The 27,330-nt window shown below is 43.4% G+C and overlaps 2 protein-coding genes across 2 annotated transcripts; both read left to right on the forward strand.

The window, feature by feature from the left end:
* Positions 1-4,297: 4,297 nt before the first annotated feature.
* nucks1a (nuclear casein kinase and cyclin-dependent kinase substrate 1a) lies at positions 4,298-14,045 on the forward strand. The gene is made up of 8 exons (XM_071917357.2): positions 4,298-4,581; positions 7,119-7,168; positions 7,541-7,631; positions 9,089-9,135; positions 9,254-9,406; positions 10,387-10,539; positions 11,273-11,425; positions 12,135-14,045. The coding sequence occupies exons 1-8, from the start codon at positions 4,565-4,567 to the stop codon at positions 12,383-12,385; spliced, it is 915 nt and encodes a 304-aa protein (XP_071773458.1). The 5' UTR covers positions 4,298-4,564; the 3' UTR covers positions 12,386-14,045.
* Positions 14,046-18,894: 4,849 nt separating this feature from the next.
* On the forward strand, positions 18,895-24,931 carry slc45a3 (solute carrier family 45 member 3). Its single transcript, XM_071917335.2, has 7 exons — positions 18,895-19,398; positions 19,730-19,971; positions 20,396-20,508; positions 21,093-21,565; positions 22,679-22,944; positions 23,589-23,867; positions 24,788-24,931. The coding sequence occupies exons 1-7, from the start codon at positions 19,233-19,235 to the stop codon at positions 24,929-24,931; spliced, it is 1,683 nt and encodes a 560-aa protein (XP_071773436.2). The 5' UTR covers positions 18,895-19,232.
* Positions 24,932-27,330: the final 2,399 nt, after the last annotated feature.

Consider the following 27,330-nt stretch of genomic DNA (forward strand, 5'->3'; position numbering starts at 1 on the left):
TCTCTCTCTCGCTCTCTCTCTCTCTCTCTCGCGCTCTCTCTGCTGCAGAACTGACCCACTAAAAGCAGTCAGAACCTGCTGTGTGAATGCGGGGAGCCTTTCAGAGTCTAGACCTATTCAGATATTCTCATTAGCCGTCCTTCACTGTAAGAAAAGGCTCAACTGGTGCTTTGCCGAGGCTTTATGGACGAGGCACGAATGAAAAAAAACTTTAAAAAAAAAACTCTAACCAGCAAGTAAACATCGGTGAATAGATGCTTACTTGGCAGGCGTCAAAGCTCACTGTCGCCTGCAAGATAGCAATAGGAAACCAGAATCCCCACCCATTCACAAACAAACACACACACACACACACACACACACACACACCAAAAAATACAATCAATTGATCACAAGGAGTGTAAAACTCTGATCATCTGTTAATGGGACACTATTTATCTAATCATGAGTAGCTTATTGATCAGACAGGGCAAACAATGGCTAGTACACAGTCTCTGGTCTGTCATGTAATACCAGTGTGTGTGTGTGTGTGTGTGTGTGCGCGCGTGCGTGCGCGTGCGTGTTTCTACACGTGCACGTGTCGCACACGCATCACGGCGCCTACAATTAAGTTAAGCCGCGCCACCTCCTCCCCATCTATCTCTCTCTCACACTCCCTATATTTCTCGAATCTGGCTCCACTTATCCGCAGAGTCGCCCGCAGCAACTCATCTGAGAGCAGCGCAGAGAAAATGAGGGAATAAACTCCGAAATGGAGGAGGATGATATGTAAGAACAATCGTTGCGCCAGGGGGCACGATAAGCCTTTGAATGGGAAGTTCATTTATGGAAGTTCTTAACCCTGTTGCGTTTTTTTTTCTCCCCCTCCTCCCTTCTCCCTCTCTCTCTCCCTCCCTCTCATAGAATCGGCGGGTTGTTTGCAGACTGTCAAACAATGAGTTCAGCAACTGCGGGTGTCACAGCCAGGTCAAGAGACGTTTTAATCAGACGTTCACACACACACAGACAGAGTTACCGAGTCAAACATTTGGCCAGCAGGCATCCACCACCAGTGGCTGACTGGAATTAGCAATGCGCTCTGCACTGGCAAGCGGTAATCCAATTACACCGCGGGCCAACTGCAGTCTTGCATTGCCCTCTTCAGGTGGGACAGTGAAGTGAAGAGCGGCTTGGTTATGTGAGATTTGGGTGAGTCCGCTTCTCACCAGTCTAACAGCTTGTTGCCTGGTATGTGGGGGTCTAGCTGGATAGGTGTCACCGCAGCACCCACCGTAATGCTTGTATGTGCAGTAGAATTTCACATATCATAACATACAGTTATTTTTCTGGCTTTTGCCTTTTCAAAACTCACAACTCTGCTGTTGCAGAAGAAAATTCAATATATAGCCTAGCCTACTTACTATACTGTATATAACACTATATATATTGTAAACTATATATACTGCCAGTCAATAGTTTGTACCCACCTCATTGAATGTACTGTTTTCCATTCTCTTAAAGCCATTCTGATCTAAAGGCTTATGCTTAAATGCTTGAAATGTGTTTCTTAGACAAATATAAATAGTGAAGTCGATCCTATCTATGGATTTCTTTCCAAAGCCTTTGCCTTACCATCAAGGCAAAGGGCGGTTACTTTAAAGAATCTAAAATATAAGATAGTTTTGATTTGTTTAACACTTTTTTGGTCACTGCATAATTCCATTTGTCTTATTTCAAAGTTTTGATGTCTTTACTGTTATTCTAAAATGTGGAAAATAGTAAAAATAAAGAAAAATGTGGTGTGTCCAAACTTTTGATGGGCAGTGTATATATTATAATATATATTATATTCTGCAACAGTATCTCTAATCTGCTGTTACACATTGTTGTTCATATGTATATGGTTTTTAGACTCAGCCAATCATAACTGACCAGCGAGACACTAATGATGTTGCAAGGATTCAGTGCCACAGATTTGACTTTATATCATATCATGCTAACTCACATTTGACAAACAAACCAACGAGTCACAATCAGCTCAGCTTCATCTCATGCTAATTTTGCATATTCGACTTTTCTTTGTGACAGTCCAAATATAAATATGCCCAGTCATGCATGATTCAATCTCCTAATACTTCCAGCTCTACTGCTATCCAGCACCTGGCTTAAAACAGGTTGGATGTGCAGACTCCTCTTGTTGTTGGGATTGCCTCAATGGGTATTATTTTCTCTCCAGGGCCACAGACTGTCTGCGGCCTGTTGTTTCTATGCTCCAGAATTTGACTTGCAAAGCATCTGGTTATCAGCAGCATTGCAGTTTAACACATCAACCACAAGGTAGCAGTGCTACACAGACGGAGAGGCACGTGAAATGAGGTTGATGGAGTACATGGTGTGGTGCACTGCCAACTGATCCTTTATTTCTGGCAGCAGCTCCCACATTTTATCACATAGAGCGGTCAAAGTGGGTAAAGCTCATTCTTCACAATCTCAGCAGTGGCTGAGATCCGAGATAATAAAACAAACACTTGTCCTTTAATCCACAAACCGCACATAATCTGGGTTTTTAGCCGCTGTGCTGTTCCCTATCTGCTGGACAGTGATTGTGCAGAAACTGTGCGTTAGTCATCAAATCCCACCGGCGTGACAGGAGCACGCCAGCATGGTTCAAGGACTTTTTCCTACAGTTGCACGCTCCACAGCAGAGCTTGGACTGAGGAATGATCCAGAGGCAGCCGCTGAAGCCATGGAGAGAGAGAGGAGAGACTCACTTCCCTGGTTGCCATGGCAACATACCTGCTCCTCACTCCGGCATCGTCCCTGAACACAGAGACAGAAGTCTGTCTGATGTGGAAGAAGCAGGAGAGAGACCGACAGACAGAGAGAGGGAAAGAAAGAGAGGGAGAGACAAGGCATGCATTTTTAACAGTTTCTCGGCGCATAATACACAACTCTTCAAAATACTGAGGGATATCTGGTATTCTCGTCAGGATTCAGTAGCCTATTCCCCCAAACCCAACTTTGCACGATTTGAAACTGTTCATTTTATTTACTGACACTTAGCACAAGTACACTCACGTACGCGTGCACGTCCGTACACACAGCACGATGGGAATAACTCACATTCCAAACGAGCCCTTAGCACAGCCTACAATTTGACAGAGCCTACTCGAACTCACCACACGTGTGGGTGGACTTGAAATTCAATGAGCCTCAAAAACAAAGGTTACTTCCACCCAAAGCCTCCAAAATGAACTGAAATTCTCAACAAAAAGGGAGCTAAATATTATCGCATTGACGATGGCTCAATGTGTAGCAGAAATGTTTTCTGATTACCATCCTAAATGATGGCATTCTTGTTTTTGGATTTAAATGTTCAAGATCATGTTCTTCAGTTTATATCCCCGGAGGAACTGCTTTGCCGAGGTTTAAATCTTCATCTTGGTTGGAGAGAACCAACACAAGCCAGACAATCCAGCTAATTAACAAAATGTAACTTCAGCTGCACAATGAGCTACAGATGAAACTTCAGATGATGACCTCAGATACATGGGTGAGGGAATGGCTGGGCATTGCTAGTCTGATTGCACCGTCAGTCTTCCAGACAGTTTAACACAGTTGTAAACTGATCAAAACTAACATGAATCAAATGAATTAACATGTATCATTCTTTCTCACAGAGACAGTTCTCACAGCCATGTCTTACAAAGCCTTATAGGATACAATGTGTCACCATTTTGAATGTAGGCTATAGGTTGATTTGCTTTCAGAATGATTACATTTGGTGTCTATAACCAATGAGATAATCAATATTAAAGTGTGTAATCTATGCATGTGTCCTATTAGTCTACATTAATATCAATTTTGCCAGCTACCTGCATCTCATGCTGCAGCTATATGTGCCAGGTGACACAGAGAAAGCTAGCCTCTGTATAATTTCCAGACTTCACTCAAACACCACAGTCAACCTGTTCACTGAAATATATTCTATCATTATGTATACATGATGTTTGTGCATGCAGTAACCTATATTTGCAATGTTGCTTTGTGGTCTTTTGGGACCCAGACTGAATGTTTGCATCCAACCTGAGGGCCTCTTTTTGTTTTCTTAACAGTGCACCCTCAACCGAGCCTGCTAAGGGGGGAGGGTAACTAGGCTAACACAGGCCTGGACGAGCAGCTAACGCCTCCAGTGAAAAGAAGAGTCATCGTTCGAATCAGCCAATGGGAGCAGCGGTGTGCCGAGCTGCTCCTCTCAGCGCCCGGCGGGGGCGGTGCTTGTCGCCGAGCACCCACCCCTCAAGGCCGCGGAGTTTGGTTGCACATAGGCTGCAGTTTCAGTTTGTTTTATTCACCATTTTGAGTAGCTGAAGGTAAAAAAATTAACAAAAACTGCGTTTGGAGGACAAGTCGCTCCCCTAATTTTATTTTTACGCGCTAGCTCGGGCGGTGGAGTTGTGCGACAACCTCGCCCCCCTCGGAGTTTTGCAGAGCGGGAATATTTCGTTTTTTTTTTATTTTTTCCCTGGGCTTTCTTCTTCTCCCCCCTTTCTTACATCCTTAACCTCTACAGTATTCCTGCAAAATGTCAAGACCAGTGAGGTAGGTTCGCTAAATCGGTCCTCCGCGCTCTGCATAATAACGACGCGGTGCAGGCAAGGCATCGCAGACTACACGCACGTCTCTACCATGTTGTGCTTATGACCAGGGAATTGTTTATTTCATGAAAGATTTATGCAAATGTGTGCGTGTGTATGTGTGTGTGCGTTTCCCTTCTTGTCCGTGCACCCTCATTTTCTAACATGGATCCCAGCAGTGTGGACTGTTCGCCATGTCTTGTAGAGATAGCCATTGCCCGCCGTTCTGGTGTGTCTAACGTGTATCATGCTGTAGAAAACTGACCCATGATGTGCATTGTTGGCTGCTATGTAGGCCAGGCGGAAAATTAGTGATTTAACCGGTTAACATTATACAGCTCAGCTATGCCAGGCCTTTATATTCTTTTTTCCTCTCTGACTGAGACTGAGAATATGGCTACCCATTCATCCAGGGGAGGCTCTGAAACGCTAATATGAAAAAACACGACTGGAGGAGGTGGTGGTCGGCCTCTGGATTTGATCTTGTTACCGCGCAGACTGGCGTGTCCGTGCTGTTGCCACTTTTATATCGCATTATAATTTATTTGGAAACGGTTTTTATATTCGAGGGACAATAGAAGTGCGTATTTTCACCAGTGGAAATGCTGTACTAGGAAGAAAAAGGGGGAGAGCGGGGCTACATTTTCACTGCTGGCAGTAAATTAACACTGTTGGCTGATGTCAGAGGGAGGCGGAGAGCTACAAAAAGTCACCACACCCCCCAATGCAAAATCCCCGCGACGACTATAACGCACAACGTGTCTCCAGGTCGTTTTTTAAAGGGCCTTAAACGTCTTAAATGTTATTTGAAGTCATTCCATACAGTTTCATACAGCCCCGAAGTATTAGATAATCGGTTATGGAGATCCTCGACATCTCCCAGTTTGTCGCTGTGCTGTTTTTTTGAGACATTTAACACTAAACTTAATGTTTTACTCAGGACTGCAGTTGTTTGCTGCCACATTCGCGTCCTTTTCAATGGCGACATTGCGTATATCTCATTGTAACTGGTGTTAAATAGGTCTTAAATGTGTTAAATGTAACTTTATGAAGCTGGTAGACACACTGAGGAAGACTACTGAACGGTTTTTTTAATCAAAATACTGTTAAAATCCAGTACCTATTTTCTTCTCGCGAGACTTGACATCGCGAGATCGTATTTGTAGCTAAGTACTGATAACAAAGTAATGCGATGTAAAGTGTAGTGGAATGTAATTTAAAGTGGAGTGTGATGTCTTGTGTAAGTGTGTCAGTTTTGGTGGTTGCCCCTCCCATCTGCTGCTGTGCTTTCGTGGTATTTCATTCAGCTCTGTCACACATCATTGCTTTGATTTATATTATTGTTATTATTATTATTATTATTATTATTATTATTATCATTGTTGATGTCTTTGGCGTCTTTTGGACCATGGCGAGGTTTTAGAACACACCGTGCCTTAGCCTAAGTGAGTCCAGTTTTGATTTTGTATTTTTTTATCAGCATAATGGAGAGTAAAGATCAAGCAAAAACAAAAAAATAAATTTATTTGCAAGCCATAGCTTCAAAAAGAAATCAGGGGAGCAGTCATGGCTAAAGTTATTTTGGTGACCTAAATCTAATAATTTATCACACTGACCAAATAATATCTTGTCAGTGATCAGTCATTGCTCCACTTTTTCCCTAGAAATTTGGCAATGTAAGAGGGTGGGGAAGTTTTGGTGCCAAATGACATAAGATCTAGGGAGTTGCCATATCATAGGGTTTAGTGAAAGTGACAATTATAGAAATTAATAGTGACCCTTTCTAATTGCTGTGAGACATGTATGGGAATGTGTGGAAACCTTGCCAAGCATGCCACTGGCTGCCGTTACCCAGCCCGAAGACGTGTCTGAGGCCTTCAGAGTGTGTGTGTGTGTCTGCCTGCTGTTGTAATCTAAGCACTCGTAAAATGGTTTACGGCCCCCCTACCCCAACCCCAACCCCCCCACCCCCCACCCCAACCCCCCCACACCAGCCCAGTTTGCTCATTTAACCTTGTGAGGATCCACAGATAATTACTATTACAGACAATGCTTGCAGAGGAGCTGGCATGCCATTGGTGGCGCTCGGAGCGAGAGGCGGGAGGAGTTTTCTGTGATTTTTAGCCGACACCGGCCCTCGGTCCTGTGTCAGCATTGCTACGTAGCTTCTAGGGGTGTGGGTTACAGAGAGTACCTGAACTGTGGTCAGCTGCTGTCACCTGAGGCTTTGCTCGCACACTTTGCCAAATTAGCCCTGGAAACTGTAGAAGGTAGACTAGTGTCCAGTTCAATGTCCCCACTAGGAGGCCAAGACATATTCACACACGGCTGATATCTTGCTCTCTGCTAAATTGCTTGTCATGACAGATATAATTGCTTGTTGTCCCTGTTTAAAAAATGAATAATGCACATGGATATGTCTAATTTTATCTGATTTTGGCGCTACAGCCACATTGCTCAGTGTGACTCTAATCTGATGCGATGTGTGTACTTCCTCCACAGGAACAGGAAAGTGGTGAACTACTCACAATTCAACGAGTCTGACGATGCAGGTAAGGGACGCTACAGATGTGTGTGTGTGTGTGCTAGGGATACGCTGATACTGGTGTTGCATATCGACCCGATACTGAGTTGAAAGAGATTATACCAAAGCATTTTGCCACTATTTTAAGTCTAAAACCAAAAGCCACATGTAGCATTTCAGAAATTAGAGCAACACAACTCAATTTTCTGCCTTTTTTTTTAACACCTAAGAATGTGAGATTGTTATATCGTGATCATTTTTGTCCTACAAACCTATTCTACTGGTCTAAATCTACCATTCTCCAGTAAAAGTAATGGATCAAATTGGTACTCTTTTGGCGTGTCCCTCGAGTGTATGTGTGTGTGTCAGTGGAAACTAAATCCTCGTCCTTTATCTGTAGATGAGGAGTATGGAGGCGACAAGCCTAAGAAGGTGCGCCCGGCCCCCCGTGAGCCGAAGCACAAGCGCTCAAAGAACTCACAGGATGACAGGTGAGCAGTGGGCGTGGCCTGGTAGGGCCGTGTATCAAAATTCACCGCTGTTTGAATTATGTCAATACAACCGGGCACCAATACAGGACGTTTAGCACCAGCCTTCAGTTGTCATTCAAGTGTAGTGTTGAATGAATTATTACCACATTCCCTTTGAGACATGATTAGTATAATTATCTTAAACGAAGGAGACCATTGGTGAGAAGATTGGCGGCCTCTAGACTGCATTTTACATTGTGTGCCACTGGGTTGGATTTGGAAATCTGGTGGGTTGCTTTATGGCACAAAGGCAGCCATTTTTAATTTGACTTCCACTATTCTAACTGTAGTTTGAACTTCACGTTAGCTTATCTCATCAGAATGCATACTGGGAGTGCTACATGCCCAACACAACACACTAATACTGGGTTCACGGTTCAATATTATCACAATATTTTGAGCAAAATCTGAACGAAGACAAATATGCCTGAAAAAAATGTTTTTTATTTCTGAGGTAAAACAAAAGTGCAAACCATAAGCAGGGTGACTCCAGGTTTCTGTAAGTTAAATTTGAAACGTTTCAAGACCTTTTTTAATACCAGTTAAAATAAGATTTAAGACTAATTTCATCCCCAAATAAGCCAGAAGAATAATAAACTTTTAAGACCTCTGAACCCATATTTAAGAAGCAAACACAACATTTAAAGGGGAATACTACCCATTTTAAGAATTCACGTTATTTCTGTGCCCCAAGCCAGTTCAATCAGTGTTTGTGAACTTGCACTTGCTCTGTCTTAAAGCAATATTCCACTTAGTTTTAACATGGGGGTTATTTGGCACTTGACCACCACATACCAGAATATTAACTGCTCACCAAGATCGGATGCAGCTGGATCAGTTTGTAGCGTTCAGATTTTTACTTCGCATTGAATGAGGCCATGAAAATAGCCCGATAACTGACATTTAACATGTTTGTGAACAGATTCAACAACATATACTGCTTTTAAGACAATAAAGCAATCTTGGTGATGAGTTTATTTTCTGGTTTTCATGCCGGTCAAGTGCCAAATAACCCCCATGTTAAAACTAAGTGGAATATTACTGTAAAGCTAGAAATCGGAGAGAAACCCCTTGAATTTGTGATGTCACTGGGATGTAAAATCATATGTTTCAAATTCAAGATGTTGAAAATTGATATCTGATATCAGCACTGAAAATTTTTAAATAATTCCTGGCTCTGCTGGATGGCTCAGGCTCCTGCTTCACCTCCCGGCTCTGAGTCTGTTATTTGTTTCACCCGTGCTTTAGTATGGTTAGTCAAGCAAATCCCCCCCATTATACTAATTCTTTACTGGTTGATTATTTAATTATTTATGGAAAATAAAATGTAGATTAAATCTGTGCCTTGGAAACCGTCTCCCTGGCTACCCTTACACTGGTTGCTAAGATGTTTTGTTTTTTCTTATTCTTTATTCCAGTGAGGACTCTGATGAGAAGCTCTCCAAATCCAAAAATGATTCAGCAGGTAAGTCAGTCTATTGTGTGGTGAAGGGGTTTTGGATGAGAAGGGTAGAGTTTGAATAGTGGAGTCTGAAGACCAGAGAGCTGGCTGGCTGTCTTGACTTTCCTCTGTATCGCTGCAGATGACTTTGGCAGCGATGAGGAAGACAACGACTTCGGAGAGGAGGAAGAAGAGGATGGAGGAAGCGACTACGAAGCAAAACGAGGGAAAAAGGGAAAGAAACCCAAGGTGGAGAAGCCAACCAAAAGGACGCCGAAGAGAAAACGGCCTGCAGGTACACAGTCAAATTACTGCTTGGTCATGTTCGAACTCTGTGGGTCTTCGGTGTTGGGGCTGCACCGTTCGGACAAAAAATTATATTATTTTTTGTTGACTATGGAAAAATGAATTGTCAAATGTGTATAAAGCTTTTTATGTTCCTAATCGATCTGATTACGTAGAGTCTAACTAAAGTTAGACACTACAAAACATCCAATGACGTTCACCTAGTTTTAGATATTTAACCCCAGAAAAAAGAGAATTGCAGCTAAAACATGGGCAGTTCAACATATGCACTTATATGTGGAGATGATGACGAGTATTACTGTCTTCTGTCTCAAACACCTAGATATCAATTAACATCTCAAAAAACCTTTTAGTGTTCTGACCCCTTTAAAGAGTAACACCAAACCCAAATCTGTGTAATGTCTGACATCTACAGGTAAGAAGCATGCTACTGAAATGGCAATCTGCTATTGGCTGATCTTTGGTGCCTGGTTTACTTGCTCTTTAATAAGGAAAAAATATTTTTTTGAAACTCTTTAATGCTTTTAGATAATAATAGTTCATAACAATAACACCCATGTGTTATGTGAAGACAATTGTGTTGACATGGAAATATTTGCTAATTCATGCATAAATTATCTTAATGATGACCTAATTAGCATAACTGGTTATGTTTTAATATATCATGATGATTATGGCGGGGCATTTTGCCTCCTGTTCGACATCATTTCTTGAGTAATGCTTAAAAAAAGAGTTTGATAAAAAGGGCGTTTGGCATTTTCAAAATTGATTGGTCCAAGGGGAGGGCACTACAATTACAGGTTAAAACAAGATGATATATTTGTTCCTGATTAGCCCAGTGAGGGCCGGCATCATTTGTGGGGAACGACATGTTTACTATTACCTTGTTCCCTTTTTTTTAAATTCAATTAATTGCAGTCTGTCAGGTTATAAATCACTATGTGTGACGGTACATTTCTCCCTGTGCAGATGACAGTGATGACGACAGGGAGGTGAGTCGTAAGGTGCGTACCGTGCGCCAGGCTGCCACCAAGGCTGTGTCCAAACAGAGGGAGATCCTGCTGGGCGATGGAGGCAGCGAGGATGAGGAGCGTGAAGACCAGGAGGAACCCTACATGGATCGTATGTACAACTGCAACTGCCACTCAGGCCTACATTGAACACAGTTTTACCCCCTATATGAACAAAGACAGTCCCCAGACACTGCCTATGAACCATAAGTAAACTGCCTCACGTTATACCTACATGTAAATGTCTAATGATATGCTGCTGTATGAACCAGGCTAACACTAGCCAGCCATCAACCTGCCAGGGACTGCTGTCATAATCTGGAGTAGGGGTTATGTCATTGACTTACTATTTGTCTGTGTTTATATGCTTTTGTCTGTGCTTATGTGTTTATGTGCCTATGTGTTCCTGTATGTTTTCTCTTAATGTTTTTTATGTGCCATCAACCTGCCAGGGACTGCAGATGAAAACTAGCCTGTATGGCTAAATCTGGCACTTTTACATGATGGACTTAAGTGCTCATGTTAATTAATGTGCATTGTCCCTTCTTAAATAAATAAACAAACAAACTATGCACCGCCTATGTAGCCGGTGCCTGCAAATCCATCCGTGTCAGGTTAAAATCAAGACCTGAAAAGCTCTTAATGTCTTGAAACCTGAAAACCCCGTGTGTAAACTGTAAGCTCAAACTCAACAGAGAAACGCCCCCACATGCCTGTAGGAATAACATGAACTGCTAGTCACTAACTGGAAACACCACAGTGGTGCAGACCGCCGGCCAAGAGGCCGTCGTTGCAGAGTGCGACCTGCCTAATAGATTCTTCCCGCCCGCCTGTCCTGTGTGCAGCCGACGAGTCCGGCAGCGATGAGGACTTCATGGTGGAGGACGATGACGACAGCGACTACGGTCACTCCAAGAAGAGAGGCAAGAAGGTGATTCGACGGGGACGGCCGGAGAAGAAGGAGAAGAAATCCCCCAAACCGCGACTAAAGGCCACAGGTAAGATTTCCAAGTCCTGCTGCAGCTACAACCTAGGTGCTATATTTATTTTTTTCAATAAAATAATAGCAAAATTAAATTCATAAATGTAAAACAAGTAAAAACAACCAAAGATCAGCCAATAGAAGATGGCAGGCTTTACACAGATTTGGGTTTGGGGTTTAGTTACCTTTTAATATCACTAGCTATGTGTCCATCCAACTGTCAACTTTTGAAATGTTGCAAAAATAAAGCAAATTAGTTGTGTTTCCATTAAAAAAAGAAAACAAAGAAATGCACTTGGTAATAATTAATGGACCAACCAACCATGATGGAGACTTCTCATATGGGGCAGACAGTGACATTGATGACATGGCATTTCTGGGAGGTCATGGTGGGCAGATATATATTTTAGACATTTCAGAATGTCCAAAGAACATTTTTGATTTTTTTGTGCTATGAGATTAAACCATTTCTTAGGCAGATCATGCCAAGCCTGTCGTTTATTTGACAAATGCGTTGCATAGTTTCTTTTTTGACAACAAATTTTCAAAACACAACTGTTTTGCAAATTTTGCTTTCAGCCTTTCTAATTTTATACGTCCGATGTTGCAAAAAAAACAAACAGTTGAATGGAAACCCAGCTGTTGACATTAGTAGTAGCCAGTGTTGACAGTGAGCCATGATTTGTGTATCGTTGACTGTTTTGCCGGTCTCCTCTCTCCCCCAGTCACCCCCAGCCCAATGAAAGGCAAGGGGAAGGGGCGCCCCAGCGCCAAGGCCCTGGAGAAGAGCTCACCCAAAGAGGAGGAAGAGGAGGAGCCCGAGAGTCCCCTGGAGGAGGAAGAAGAGGAGGCTGAGAAGAAAGACACCTCCCCCGCCCCCAAGAAGACGAAGGAGCCTGCAGGAGGGGAGGAAGAGGAGGAAGACGAAGAGGAGGAGGATGGCTCAGAAGAGGAGGCGCCCTCTGGAGAAGACTAGAAGATGGCACCCGTCGAAGCCCCTCCTCCATTTCTCTCTCTCTCTGTCTCTTCTTAAGTTTTTGTTTTCTTTTGTTGCTCTGCGTTTAGAGGGTTTTATTTTTTTCTTTTCGTGGTGGCCTGGCTCAATGGTTTGGACTTCATGTGCTTTTCTTGTTTTGCTTCTCCCCCTCCCACCACCACCACTACCACCCTACCCTGAACCTTGCCTACCATAATAGCTCAAGACATTGTGCTCATGTGAACATACTGCGTATGTAAGGAGCTGTTTCCTATCCTCTCTTTTGTATTTCAGTCATCCCCAGCTACAACACTCGGCTTTACCCACCCCCCTGTCCTTGTCATCCCCCCTTTCAGATCTGGTTTAATAACCTTTTTATCTTACTTTTATAACTGTGTAAATTTCCGAAAAGTTTCCACAGACGTTGTTAGTTTCTGCCTTTCTAAGAGCTCAGCGCTAGTGAGCATCCGTCCTGAGCCGCCGCCTAAAGTGTGAACACACTAGTTCACTCTCCGCAGGCTTGTGTGTGTGTGTTTATTTTCCTTTCCCGGGATAATCGGCGATCTGACAGGACTGGCTAGGGGGAGAGCCAACCTTCGGACCCCTCGATTTCTTCCTGTCTGCCCATATTAGATCTGTGATTACTGGGGCTATTGACTTGAGCATCCGAGCATCCCGGTGTCATCAACCACAGCGCTGTATTTACTAAGCGATATTGCCCACCGGTTCAGTCTCGGCGCGCAGGGCTGAACCCTTCGCTCTTTCTCTTTGCCCTCTCTTAGGTACTTCCTGCTTTTAAACACTTGAGAAAAGGAGCATGTTTTAACAGGACGTTATAGGATAGCGGTTTGTTCAGTTAAGGCCGTGTTTTCTTTGATCTTTTTAATTATCAGCCAGCTTGTCTCAGACTATGAATTCATGCCCTGTCTCTTGTATGGCTATCAACCGGTTCTGTGGGTGTACTGGAGGAGAATGAAATGAAGTGAGTCAATTTATTTTGGACGGCGATCAACCCGCGGCCGCGCCGAGCCACCGCTCGTGGCTCAGCTGTCGCAGATCCTTAACAGTTAAAGGTGTGTTACGTAGACCGGGTCCCGGGTGTGGTGGGTCACCGCTGAGTGTTTGTTACATGTCGGACCGGCACTACCGCAGGCCTGCATGTGTGCGTACGCATGCGTGTGTGTGTTTTTGTGTACTTGTTCAAATGTGTATGTTTGCGTGGGTACTTACTGTAAAGAGGGTCTGGCATTTTCTCGGCCTGAAAGGGCTCCCATCAGCTGCTTATGTGACTTGGTTTATATCGTATGTTAGGCTTTCAAAACGATACACCATGCTATGTGAAGTGCTCCTCTACCCTCCCCCCGCCCCCCTCCTGCAAAACACACGTTCCCCGTATCCCTGCATGGCCAAAGCATCTTCTCACCATTCAACCCTTTGTGCCAGGCGTCCCTAAAATCTTTTTTTTTTTTTTTTTTTTTTTTTTTAATGAAATACAAGAAGAGATGTTTCTTTTGCTTTCGAGAGTCCAAAAAAAATGAATGTTTTTTTTTTCCTCCTGTTGGTTCATTGTTCTAATTCTCTATTCAGATTTTTTTTGTAATGTTTGTTTTTTAAGAAAAGAAATAAAATGTATCTTGATTTTAAAGAGAAAAGTCGACCCTATCCAATCTGTTCTGCCTAACGGTTGGCCTGACGGCGAGGGGCGGGGCGGGGCGGGGCGGGGCGGGGCGGGGCGGGGGGAGCCCAGACCAGCCATCCCTCCCTTATTCACTCCTCTCCTTCTCCTTCATTCTCTCTTTTCTGGCTTCCTCCACCTTTGAAGGTGTAAGCAAACACATCACCCCCCCCCCACCCCACCCCACCCCACCCCACCCCAAAGCAGACAGCCAGACCAGTTTTCCCATCAGCTTAAATTGTCACTGTTGGCATCCATGTTCAGTTTTCTCTTTTGAGTTTTTTGTCGCTCACAACTCTTTCGATGTTAGAGGCGGTCCATATAGAGGTGTATATTTCACAACCGTAACATTTTAAAATTCAGAATTATATGGTACTGAGGCTCAGAAACGGTCGAGACGACGTTGTTGCTAAGCGCGCAGCTCAGTATACCCAGAGGTCAACACTAGGCATTCATTTGTCTATTTATTAATGCCTTAATTTTCATTGAGTTCCGTTTTAATAGGGAAGCAGTGGCTCCGGCATCATCAGTGGAGGTCGCTGGAGGAGAGGCTTGAGAATGTAAACTGTCCTAATGTTTTTAGGTCTTTGCCACAAATGGCAAATTAGGCTTGAGTGGGTCAACAAATTTGTATGATCAGCAGACCATCCAAAGCCATAAATGATCTCGATACTAGTGACGTGGAGATCAGGTACAGCACTTGTGAGATTGTCTTTTTTGCGGTGATAAGTAGGGTTTGATGTCAAAGCAAAAAAAATAAAAATAAAAAAAATAGGAAAAAAAATTCTTAAAGTAAAGCTGCCATTGTGATCTTGGGAACATATATTCATTTATTAGGCATTTGTCCGGAGTGAATCAGACAATACCCTCTTCCGATTTTTGTCCCAAGACTGCAAATAGAGACGTGTCCTGGATGTTTTCAGAACACACTCAAACCTGGTCTTCGGTTCTGAAGCACATTCATTTGATTGTTTGATGACTCTCCTTATTATAGCGGATCAGTGTGTTTTTCTACGTTCAGCTCCCAAATTGGCACCAAATCTGCAATAACTCCTGTCATTTTAAGACGATTGGGTAGGAATAAGAAACCAAATAGGAGAAATCGCTGGTGTTTTCTAGTGCTCTGAGAGCTCTGTTTGCAGTTAATGTAGGGATCAGTGTCGGATACTGTCTTGTAGTTCACAGTACGGAGGGGCCTGAATGGAGAATACTCTATCTGAGCAGCAGGGGTTCCTATCCCATCATCCCATAGGAGGCACATAGCATAAGGCTATGAATTTATTCTCTTTCATCCATTCTACAATTTCTTCTGTTGTACTGTTTTGATTTTTTTTCTATGTACCTTCAATTGTACTGGCAATGTAAATGTAAGCAAAGTTGTGATTCCTACAGGTGACGAAGTGGGGAAGCTTTTGTCAGTAGTGTGGAAAAGGAACGCTGAACTCTTGAATCTTTTGCATGTTGTGGAAAAAGTGCGAAGCGATGATGATGATGCTGATGCTGATAATGGCAATATTGTGGTCTTACAAAAAAAAAAAAAAGTATTAACGACAACGATGTTGATAATGTTTTGGTTTCCCAGCTTCTAATAAAGGCAACCTACTTTTTATACGGATTTAACTACTTGTTTTCTGACGTTGAGCTCTGTGTGCTGTACGAGTGTCAGCTGGTGAGAGACGATGTGCTTTTCTGTTGGAGTGAGTTATCTAATGGTTGGCAGTGCTCCCTCTCGGCCACACAGTGGTGCTGTTTGCAGCGTGATGCTCATGGAAACAGCAGCCAACTGTATGTTTTGCATGCAGTCCTCTGCCCCGATGAAGAGCCTGCAGAAATACTAACTTCAGATCAGTTTCATATAAATCTTGCCGATAATATTGTCATTTTGGAGTACTTGAGTAGGTTTACTTAACTACACCTGCAGATGGGCCACCAGTCAGGTTTGATTCACTCTATGTAACAGACTGATCTTTTCGTTGCTGTCTGAACAGGGAAAACCACAAAAATCTGATTCTGTACAATTATGTCAGAGTGAAAAAAACCTGATTTGACGACAAGCTGAATCCATGAGAACGTACTGTGTTATGACTTGCTTCCCCCCCAACTTTGAACATACACACAGACAAGAAGGGGGAGTACAGCACAAATAACCTCCTATCACTGAGCTAATGGTGGCGTGTGTGTGTGTGTGTGTGTGTGCACGCGTCTGGCCTGTGCTTGTCCTCTGAGCTTGCTTCCCTTTCTCACACTTGTGTATGCATATCTAGGCTCCTCAGCACTTTTTATTGCTGGCGTGTTAACACTTCACACACACACACAGAGCTAAATGATGATTTAGGGTCACTGCAGGACAGACAAACTTCCTGAAACCGACCCGCAACATGGCCATCATGCTCTGAACAACAAGGTGGGTTCACTCTTTATTCATTACCATCTGCTTTTCAGTCAGTCTACTATTACTATTTACAATGCTGCTTATTTCTTTGATTATTCAGTCTATTTCCCCTCCATCATATTTGAATGTATTGAAGCTGCTGACTTGTAAGAGCTTCAGGTTACCTCACTTGCCAGTTTGGTGTGGTGTGGTTACAATGTTTACCCTTCAGAGCAGGTGTAGCAGGATACAGCTATCAGGTTTATGATAGGCTCAGCAAACAGCATAGGGCATGATGGGTAGTGTCTGGCTTCTGTGTTCCCTCTCAGCCAGCCAGAATATCCTAATCGCAGGGTAGAGTTGGAATTATAAGGTTCTATCTGACTATTTTTTTTTATACTTGTGTGGTGTTATTTTTAAAAGGTAGAAAGTACATAATAGTAACTGGTCTGTCAAATCTTTGATGTTGATGCTCATTATCTCAGAACTGCACTCCACCCAGATAAAACCTTATAATTTGTTCTTGTTGCACATTCCCCACACACTCCAGTTGTCAGAATGGCCATGTGGTCTAAGGTGCCAGGGTTTCTGGTCTACCAATAAAGGAGCGAGTTCGAATCCCAGTGGCAGTTTCCGCATGATTTCAGACTTTTCGGACACCCTGTCCAGCACCAGACATCAGGAGGGATCATACGATCTGAAATGCGTCTGTCAGTTTGCACGAGACAACTTTGCACTTTGGCGGCTCCAAATGGCAGCAAGAGGTAACGCTTTAAAGAAATTGAACTTCACTACCCAGAAGTCTTGAGTTTCGATTCGTCACTAACTGTGGGCAGAGAAGTGTCCATACCCGACACCAGAATTTCATTTGGGCGAATAGGGACAATCTATACGGGGTCAAAATGAGGGAGGATGGGATGCTCTTCTGTATTATTTGTGATTGGTGTATTTTTACATAAAAATCTTGCCCAATGTAGCTTTAACTTTTCAGATTGCCAATGTAAAATAAAGGCTTTTAACTTTTGCTATCACAAAAGTAGTTTTTTAATAAATTCTTGTAGTCCATTAAGAAGAGCACCTGTTGATTTCTGCCATGGACCTTTTGTCTTTCCTAGCACCAGAGAGATCTTCCATTCCTGTCACCGTTAAACCATTAATTTCAGGATCTGTGCTAGAGCGGGGAAAGAAATCAGCCAAAGATACCACATTGCCCATAAGACCAAACCCTCCATCTGTCATAGGACGGCTGGCATGTTGTAATGAGGCAGCAGGTCCGCCCACAGGTTCCCCAGAGGGAGCGATAAGAAAACTGATCCTTCAGTTCCTAAACTGAGTTCCCCCGGAGCCGGGATCTCCTTACCTCTTGGCGGGAGTGTCTTTCCACCTGTCCTATCATCGTTTCTCGACACAGATGACTGGAATGGACACACACACACACACTGCCACACACACTGCTGAGCTTCAGAGGGAACTTGTGATTGGACTGGGTGAGCTGCTGTTGGCATTTCTCACCACTTTGTTGCTTGTCTTTAAAGAGGGGATCAAAGGGGTTTTATGTGGCGAGTGAAGCGATAGAACGGTTGATTACTTAATGCTTAATAGTGTAGCTTAGATGAATGGTTAACAGAGACATGGGGTTCTTGTTTAATGAGTGACTGAAACTTAACACACGGGGCCACAGATGAAGGATGAGGAATCGGGTGAAGGGTTGTTATTCAGTAGCATAGAGTTCTGTGAGCGCTTTAAGGTTTAGAAGTGTCTGCGTGACTCTCCTTTGGTCGTATATCCCACCAAGGAAACCAAACTGATTAAACATCAGGAAAGAACCGTCTTGACAGAACTGAACATGTCAACATTATAAATAGTGTAGTTGCCACACACACTCTTCATTCCTTGCCAGCAGCGAGTATTTAACGCTTGTGCTGGAGACAAGATTATTCACACCCCAAAGGACACACCTCAAATCCCGGCTGCCTTGTCTGGAGTCAAAAGGGTCTATTAATTTTGCTGAGAATCAACACACAGTTGTTCAGGGTGTGTAGCGGGATAGGAAAGCTGTCAAGTGACTTACTGTTAAGAAGAGAAATCCATAGAGCGCAGTGAGTCATCTCAAATGCCCTGGGGGGGAACCTGTGATTCGGCATCAACAAACCTTGAGAAGTCCTTTATTCTGATGCAACGCTACTCCTCAAGTTCGCTCTTTGGAGGGGCAATCGTTGTGCAGCTGACTTGAATCGGACTATTTGGTGCACGAGAATGATCTGATAAGAAATGCCTAGTACTCTGAAGATGATGATGTTGCTGACAGGTGCTTTTTCTCGTTTCTTAGGCCCTGTACAAGTATGGTGGACCTAGATGATGCTTCTCTCCATCTGAACTCCACATGAAGAGCCCACGCCGGTACAAGGAGATGTGGCCACAAGTTTGCCTCCGATGGGACAATTCATTTATCCTCGCAAGCCATTTTCCATTTTCCTCGGCCGTTGCCATTGCAGCGTTTGTCTGCCATGTCAGTAAGGAAAATAAAGAAGGTGGTCTTCGTTGAAATCTGAAGAGGACTTCTCTCTTCCCTCTCTTCTCACACAGCACCAGACAGACATGATGCAATGGAAATCTTCCAGAGCCGACAACCCGCCAAAGCCCCTCTGGAAAGCCATTTTATTTATGTTCTGTTGACACGGACCAATTATTTCATAACATGACTCTTAATGTACACAGCGGAGATATTACATTCAAACAAGACTGTAAAAAGGAAGGTAGGAAAAAAGGAGGCAAAGGTATATAAAGGGTAGGAATCAGGCATGCAGGGGGAGCATCAGTGGGCCGTGCAAGGCCTGGTGTGTAAGCTGCTGTTGGTGAACTTTTTAACATGTGGGCTGGAGGTGTGCATGGCCGCAGGAACCGTCTACATCCCACCTCTGTTGCTGCAGGCCGGTATGGAGGAACGCTACATGACCATGGTGCTTGGTGAGTGGTTGAACTGTGACCGCTGCAGGTCATGGGAGCAGTCGACGTAATTCCAACAACACTTGCAGTACTAAGAACAAAAATGATCAGAGCTGATGCATTCAGGCACATGGCCTTTGTCAGCCATGTGCTGAAATGCATCAGTGTCATTCTACTGAGAGCAAAGATTTATGAGGTAAACCAGTCGTGCCAAGATGCGGCTGTTCAGCAAGTGTTGCTGGAATTTTCTCTTTCTCAGTGTTGCCTACCCATTCCACGTGCTTTGTTGTGTTAAAATAACATTTCAGCACCAGACGTCATTCAAGCAACTCCGTCTCCCTCTCTCTATCAGGGGTGGGTCCAGTTCTGGGGTTGATCTTTGTGCCAATTATCGGCTCAGCAAGCGATTCGTGGCGTGGGCGTTTTGGTCGACGCCGGCCTTTTGTCTGGGTGCTGAGCATGGGAGTTTTGCTAGGCCTGCAGGTCATGCCCCAGGCCAGGCGCCTGGCCGTCCTGCTGTCCCCACAGCGCCCCCACTGGCTGGAAGCAGCACTGCAGGCAGCGGCTGTATGTCTGATGGACTTCTGCGGACAGGTGAGGCGGCGGCTGAACTATGCACACATCTAGACCTTAGAGTGGCATTTCTCAATCGGTGGGGACGCACTGGAGAACTGCAGGAGAGGCTCAGTGTGGGGTGGGAAAAAAAAATGGAAGTGGAACCAATTTAATGAAAAAGGAAATGATCTGTATAATTTGAAAATTGGGAAATACATTTATTGTATAACTACAATATAAAAGGTTATTATTCATTATTATAATTATTTTTAGGGGACTTCTCGATATGTTCAAAGGGGGTCATGACTAGAAAAAGGTTGAGAATCACTGCCTGAGAGAATCATCAGAGATCATCAAAGATCATAGAAGGAATTGGGATCAAGCACTGTGCTGGTTCTAGGTCCATGTTACTAACTTGGTGGCTGTTGTTAGGTGTCAGCTAAGCCCTGTGTTGGCTCCTCAGGCCTGTCTAACCGTCCTGGTGGCCCTGCTGTCAGACCTTTTCACCGGGGAGGAGGAGAACCGCAGAGCTTTCTCAGTCAACTCCCTGATGACCAGCCTGGGGGGCTGCCTGGGGTAAGGCACTCGCACCGAAATATTCTACCTCCTACTGGCTCCGTCTCTCTCCTTCTGTCTTCCAATCATACACCAATGTACATGCGTGTGTGACTGCGCACTTTAAATCATTCCTTCGCTGTCGTTGCCTATTATCTCATCATCACCTTAAGGCTGCTCTGACGTAGGACACCCATCATTATCCACTGCTTTGTTTTTCCTATCGTTCTGTCTCAGGGACTCTGTTGCACGCGGCCTCATTCTATTGTCTGTCTTTTCTATCCTATTCTTGGCTATCATATGCTTACATTTCTCTCTTTCTGTGCCCTGTTTACCACTGTATTGAATCTACATTTACATTTTAGGCATTTAGCCGATGCTCTTATCCAGAGCGACAACACGCTTCAATTCCTAGATCGCCATCATTACAAGCAAACAAACATAAGGAGCGCAAAGGTCAGGGCCTTTACAATATTCCTGTGACCAAAGAACAACCATGTAGAGAGAAGTGCTGGGAAAAGAAATAAGGAGAGATAGAAGAGATTTTATTCTATTGTTCATCTTTCAGCAGAGAGCCATGCCATTAACTTTGACTCTGCTCTCAGGTTCCTGCTGCCTGCGGTGGACTGGAGCCGAGCGCCCATGGCGGCATACCTAGGTGGCCAGGAGGCCTTCATCTACGCCCTGCTCACCCTCCTCTTCCTCGGCTGCCTCTTCACCACCGCCTTCATCCCGGAGGAGAGAGGGAGCAGAGGGGGCGAGAGGAGGACTGTCGGCGTGAGCCCCCTGAAAAGCTGGCGGAGCAGATACTGCCCTCACCCGTTCCTCCCTCGGGCGCAGTGTTTTTATCTCGCGATGGGCCGATGTGCATCGACATGCATGTCAGTGTTGCCACGTATGTATGGAATGTGTATGCGTGTGCCGGCGGCCATACGGAAGCTGTTTCTGGCGGAGCTGTGTAGCTGGATGGCGCTGATGAGTTTCATGCTCTTCTACGCCGACTTTTTGGGAGAGGGATTGTACCAAGGAGTGCCGAACGCAAAGGCAGAGTCACAGGAAAGGAAACGCTATAACGAAGGTAGGGTGAGATATTGTATATTCTCTTTTTTCCTCTAACGCTTTGTGTTGATTTTACTTAGAAAATGACAACTGAATATGGGAGATCAGGTGGCAACCAGACCCCCCAACATCAACCCCCCCACCCCAACCCTAACCCTAACCCTAACTCTACCAGATAAATCAAGACAACAGCTTTCCATTTACCTATATTTACCTATATAGTTACTCATATATTTTCAAACTTTTCATTCATATGTATTTCTACTTAATATGTTCTAGCATTGAAATTGTTTATTGTATGTGTCAAACCACCCATTTGCTCCATTCTTATTTATATTTGACTTTATATTCTGCTTTTCTTTGCTGTATATCCTATTATGTGTTGCAGCAACCCAATTTCTCATTAAAGTTTCATCTAATCCAAATGAAACTCAACTGCAAGAACAAAATTTAAATACAACATAGCATAACATAGCAAGGCCGGCGTAATAATAATAATTCAACCATACGAATAAATAAAAACAATGGGTAACACTTCACTTGAAGTGCATTGTGATGCAGATTTTAAGCGCATTAGAAGCAGAGATAAACTTCAGAACATCAGAAAATTACATTTAATTTAATATCACTTATAAAGTTGATAAGTTGTATAATGTATTCAATCCCCTGAATTTTTTGCACATTGTTTATTGTTTTTCATGCTCTGATTATAATAATTATCATACACTCACAATATGCTTAGAGTGAGCTTATGATGCCTTATAATTCCTTATGAGAGGGATGGGACGGTATATCAAAATTCAGTATATCGCAATACAACACGTAGTGATATTAGCTCCATTTTATTCTGCTGTAGTAATCACAAGCGCTCCATCGATATTATATTATTTGCACTTTGTAAGGACATTTTTAAATTTACATTCTAGCAAGCCAATGCCATTGCTAGAAAGATTTGAGTCCCAGAAATAAACATAATTCTGCACAATCAGACTTTGTTGTCATTTAACTTTTATTTATTATTACATCGTATTGTGGTTGTATTGAATCATGAAGCCCGTATCGCGTAGTGAATCGTATCGTGAGATAAGCCGATCGTCCCGTGTGTATATCCCCTGTATGCTTGTGCCTGCAGGTGTGCGTATGGCCAGTGTGGGGCTCTTCCTGCAGTGTGTGGTGTCGGTGCTGTGCTCTGTGCTGATGGACCGCTGGGTGGCCCTGCTGGGAGCCAGGGCGGTGTACGGCAGCAGCGCCGCTCTGCTGGTGCTGGCCACCGGCGCCATGAGCGTCACCGACAGCGTGCTGACGGTCACCGTCATGGCCGCCGTGACGGGATACACCCTCTGCGTCCTGCAGGTCCTGCCGTACACACTGCTGTGTCTCTATCACTCTGAAAGACAGGCGAGTCCCGGCCACACTCTTCCAAGCCCCTTCTGTTCTGCATGTGCATATAACATATATATACTGTATGGGACAGAGTGGAGGGTAAACCCACCTTTTTATTTGCAGAATAGAATAGAGTATAGACATAAATCTTTAAGAGGTAAATTTATAGTACACATCATAATAATGTCAAACTGATGTAAGTTATATGAGGATAGGGTCTTTGTTTAAAAGCATTGTTTAAAAGGGTTTGTCATTTGCATTATGATGATCACTAATTGGACATTGTTTACTTCAACATCACTGCATATATCATATACACTGTATCATTATATGCAGGGATGTAGTGGAGGATAAACCCACCTAAACTCAATTTACGCACCTTTTTATGTGTGGAATATAGTTTATCCACCTTGTTAGGCTGATATAAAGAGTATAAATCATAGTAAGTAGTATCACACTGATGTAAGTTATATGAGGATAGTGTCTTTTAAGGGGGAAAAAAGCAGAAATTCATGATTTTCTATAAATCGAATTGATGTATAGGTGGTTGATTACATGTGAATCCTTCCTCTTCATTTGAGAAACAGTAAGTGATCTCTGTTTTAGCGCTTAATTCCTTGTCTTTGCCCCTCTCTTTCTTTCACTCCCCTCTCCTTCAGGCTTTTTTCAAGTCTCCCAAGCCCAGAGCGTTCCAGCAGGGTAAAAGTGACGACCCGGCCCTCTCCAAGTCCCTCCTTTCCTCCGATCCGGCCGCTCTTCATGGCAATGGTCACCCAGGGGGAGTCACCCTCCCTGGGGAAGCTTCCCCTTTTGGTTCCCCCCACACCTCCCTGTTACTGGAGGGAGATGACGGAGAGGAGGAAGACTCCGCACCAGTCTCAGAGAGAGGGATGTGCTTTGACGTGGCTTTACTGGATAGTGCCTACCTGCTCTCACAGGTGAGGTTGGGCGATCTGATTTTTTTTTTTTTTTAACTCTATATTTCAGAATACATACACTAATATACACTCTTTTTAGTAAGGTTTACATGTTTGAATTGTGTGGGAAATTTCCATCAAATGGGAATTAGTCATTCTAAATTAAATGAAGCATTCTCATTTATAAAATTGACTCAAATGAATGAACTTAAATATATACCATTGTGCTAATAATGCCATTTCATAAGTGTTTGTTCTATTAGCATCTAAATGATGGATTTCCATCAAACTGAATTAATTCAAGTATGCATTATCAGGTTAGACAGATCCAAGAACAGTCAGACACGTCAACAATTTTAGTTGACTTTATCTTTTTCAGTCCAGCTGATATTAAACCAAACAAACATACAGTATTGATATATGTATATTTTCCCTTGTAACTGGGTTTATTTGGATAAAATCAGGGTTTTTTTTTTTCAGGTATTGATGCAAAATTATGGACGTGTCAGTGGCATCCTGGAATATTTATTTACTTACTTACTTATGTATTTAAAATCTGATTTGGGGATTTGGAGAGACACAATAAAACATGCTAGTGCCTTGGGCATCCTGGTGGCTGTTATTTATTTACTTTTTTTTTTTTTTTAACTCTTTTTATATGTCAATCCTATTATGATGATTATTATTAGTAGTTGTAGTAGTAGTAGTAGGAGAAGTAACAGTAGTAGTAGTATTTATTTTATCTTTAAATCCTATCTGGGGATTTGAAGATGAAGAATAAAACCTGAAAGTGTCTGGGGCGTCCTACACTTGCAGCAACATTCTGCTACATGATCCGGCATGTCGCCGCCTTTCTTCTCCCTGCATTTCCTCTCACTCACCACTGTATGATTATCTAATAAATCAGAAAAAAAAAAAGTCTCTTCTTTTATCTACCGCAGGTGCTGCCGGCGATGTGTCTTGGCTCCATCGTGCAGCAGGCTGACAGCGTGAGGGCCTACATGGCGTCGGCCTGCTGCTTCAGCCTGCTGGCTTTCCTCTGCTCCACCGGGGTCGTCTACAGCCGCGCCGACCTCCAGCGCTGACCGGCTCACGCGCGTGGTCAGAGGGTCGCAGAGGACCTCACCTCTAGTGCTGAACGACCACAGAGCGCAGAGTGGAAGAAGTACATCCCGAGTGATAGCTGCTACAGGCGGAGGGCAATGTATTTGTTGTTAAAGCTGCAATAAGCGATTCCCCGACCACTAGAGGGCGACAGAAACCGCAACACATTTGTAAATAAAGCATCGCATAAAGGCTAGCAGCTAAGCTAACCGTACCCACAGAGAATTGTCGCCGGTTAGTCTCACTTTAACAGGCCTGTCTCCTGCTGAAGGTCACATGTCCCACAATGACAAGTGAAGAGGCAGGTAGCAAGTTTACTAGTTTAACAAGTTTACTCGCTCGCTTCATCGATTCCGCCATTAGGAGAACATGTTCAGGAATGGGAGGGGGAGAGCGCCGCTTTTAAACCGCGAGGGAGGAGACAAGCTAGGTTTAAAAAAATGAAAAGCTGCTGAATGGAGTGGGAGGAGCTTCATTTCGGAGCGGAATTTGACAACAAGCTTTAGAAAAGAGGTGAAAACAGCAACACAGCTGCTGCTGTGTGGATATTTGTTTATTTCATTATGTCTCAATGGAATCTCCACATAGCACACGTTAGTTTCAGGACTGGTTATTAGGTCTGATATCACTTATTGCAGGTTTAATGGATGGAAATGGTTGTTGTGAGGAAAGAGGTATAGTCCTTCTTGAGGGTTTAAAGAGGTTCGAGGATCAGTTGGGGTAAAACAATCCAAGAATCAAGCGATCGGTTACTGTGACAGGCAATAAGCACTCAATAAGCACCATGACATACGTGATGTGTCAAATGTAGCATTACATTCTTACCGAGTTCTCAAGGCCAGTAATGAGATGTGAATGGATGCTGTGCTTTTTCTGATGAAAAAGCACAGCGGGGCAATTTGTTGTGGGTGCAGCAAGTGTCAAAACAGTACACAAAGAATCTATGTTCATGTATGAAACATGTTTTTATTCTTGTACAAGGGAGGGTGCGGGAGGGCCTGTGCATTGTGAGTCTATGAGCAACATCCTGCTGTGTACTGTTGCTAAGAAACCACACTGGAGTTTTGACTCCTCATGTGGTGCAGTATGCTGCAATCTTCTCTTCCATATGCTCTGTTTGGCATCTATGGGAGATCAGCTGCAACCTAGCAGCAAATAGCAGCTAAATAATGCTATAAACCAATATATCAGTACCATTTTATATGAAAGTACCCTCCTATCCAAGTGTCCCGGTATTCTGAGCTGCACTGGGAGGTGCTGGCGATGTAGGTCAGTGACTAAGATGTCATTTCTAAATGATCTGCCCACACCCTGTCCAACTATTGTTCCACCTCTGCAGAAACTGGCGCCGGAACACGTCAACATCTCTGGGACAGTATTGACTTTTCGCAGCTTTACATTGTATCTGTCAGATTTTCAGTCAGACATTGCACTGGTGTCAGTCCCTCTCTGGAGGCACAAAGGGGGAAACTGTGGTGCCATTTTACTGGCGATACACAAGCAGCTGCAGCTGCTGCGTGTCTTGCCTTGAGCGGCTGAACAGCGGTGTAGAGTTGGCTCAGTCAGTATCAACAGACAGACACACGGTGCCAAGGACAAACACATCTCTAGCTTTCACTCTGCTGCACAATCACGACGAGACTATACTACCACTGCTGACATTTTCATATTTTCATGATTATGAATATCGGCATCTCCATTTCATCCGTTGTCCATTGTTGGAAATGTCCTTGTAAATTTATTTTGAGCGGTTCGCACTTGCAGTGGTCAGCAGTGATATAATTCATTTTCAGTTTACATATATACAGATATCTGAGACATATGGAGGCAGTCGTGTTTATTGATATCACATTCTTCAGTCCTCAGTGGCTTTCTCTTGAGATATGAGAATCAGCCTTTTTTTATGTTCTAATCTAATGTATTGTGTTATATGAGTAATGAGACATTTGTGTGTGTCACATGTATATACATGCAATCATGACATATATACAGTATGTCATGAGTAATATGACATTATCTGTCAATGCATCTTCAAGATTCCTCATTTAATATATTGAGCAGAAAGATCTTGTTACTGATTTATGGTTCAACAGATAAGATTGTGCACCTTGGTTTTACATCACATTTTTTTAACCACAATTTCGTTCCTTAATATAGAAAGGCTACAATGACAAGTGCCTTGAGATAAAATTAAATATCATAAAAAATCATATTTGGTATGCTAATGTTTTTTTATTCTTTCATATGGTCTATTTAACTCAATGCTTTCCCCAGCTCACTTCTGGTCAAACTAATGAGTCTGCTGAACCAGCAGAGGTCCTCTGTGCACCACTACAGATCACACATCACAGATCAGCACACCAGCATCGAGTCAAGTGGA

Source organism: Centroberyx gerrardi, chromosome 5, assembly GCF_048128805.1.
Source record: "Centroberyx gerrardi isolate f3 chromosome 5, fCenGer3.hap1.cur.20231027, whole genome shotgun sequence".
Lineage (NCBI taxonomy): Eukaryota > Metazoa > Chordata > Actinopteri > Beryciformes > Berycidae > Centroberyx > Centroberyx gerrardi.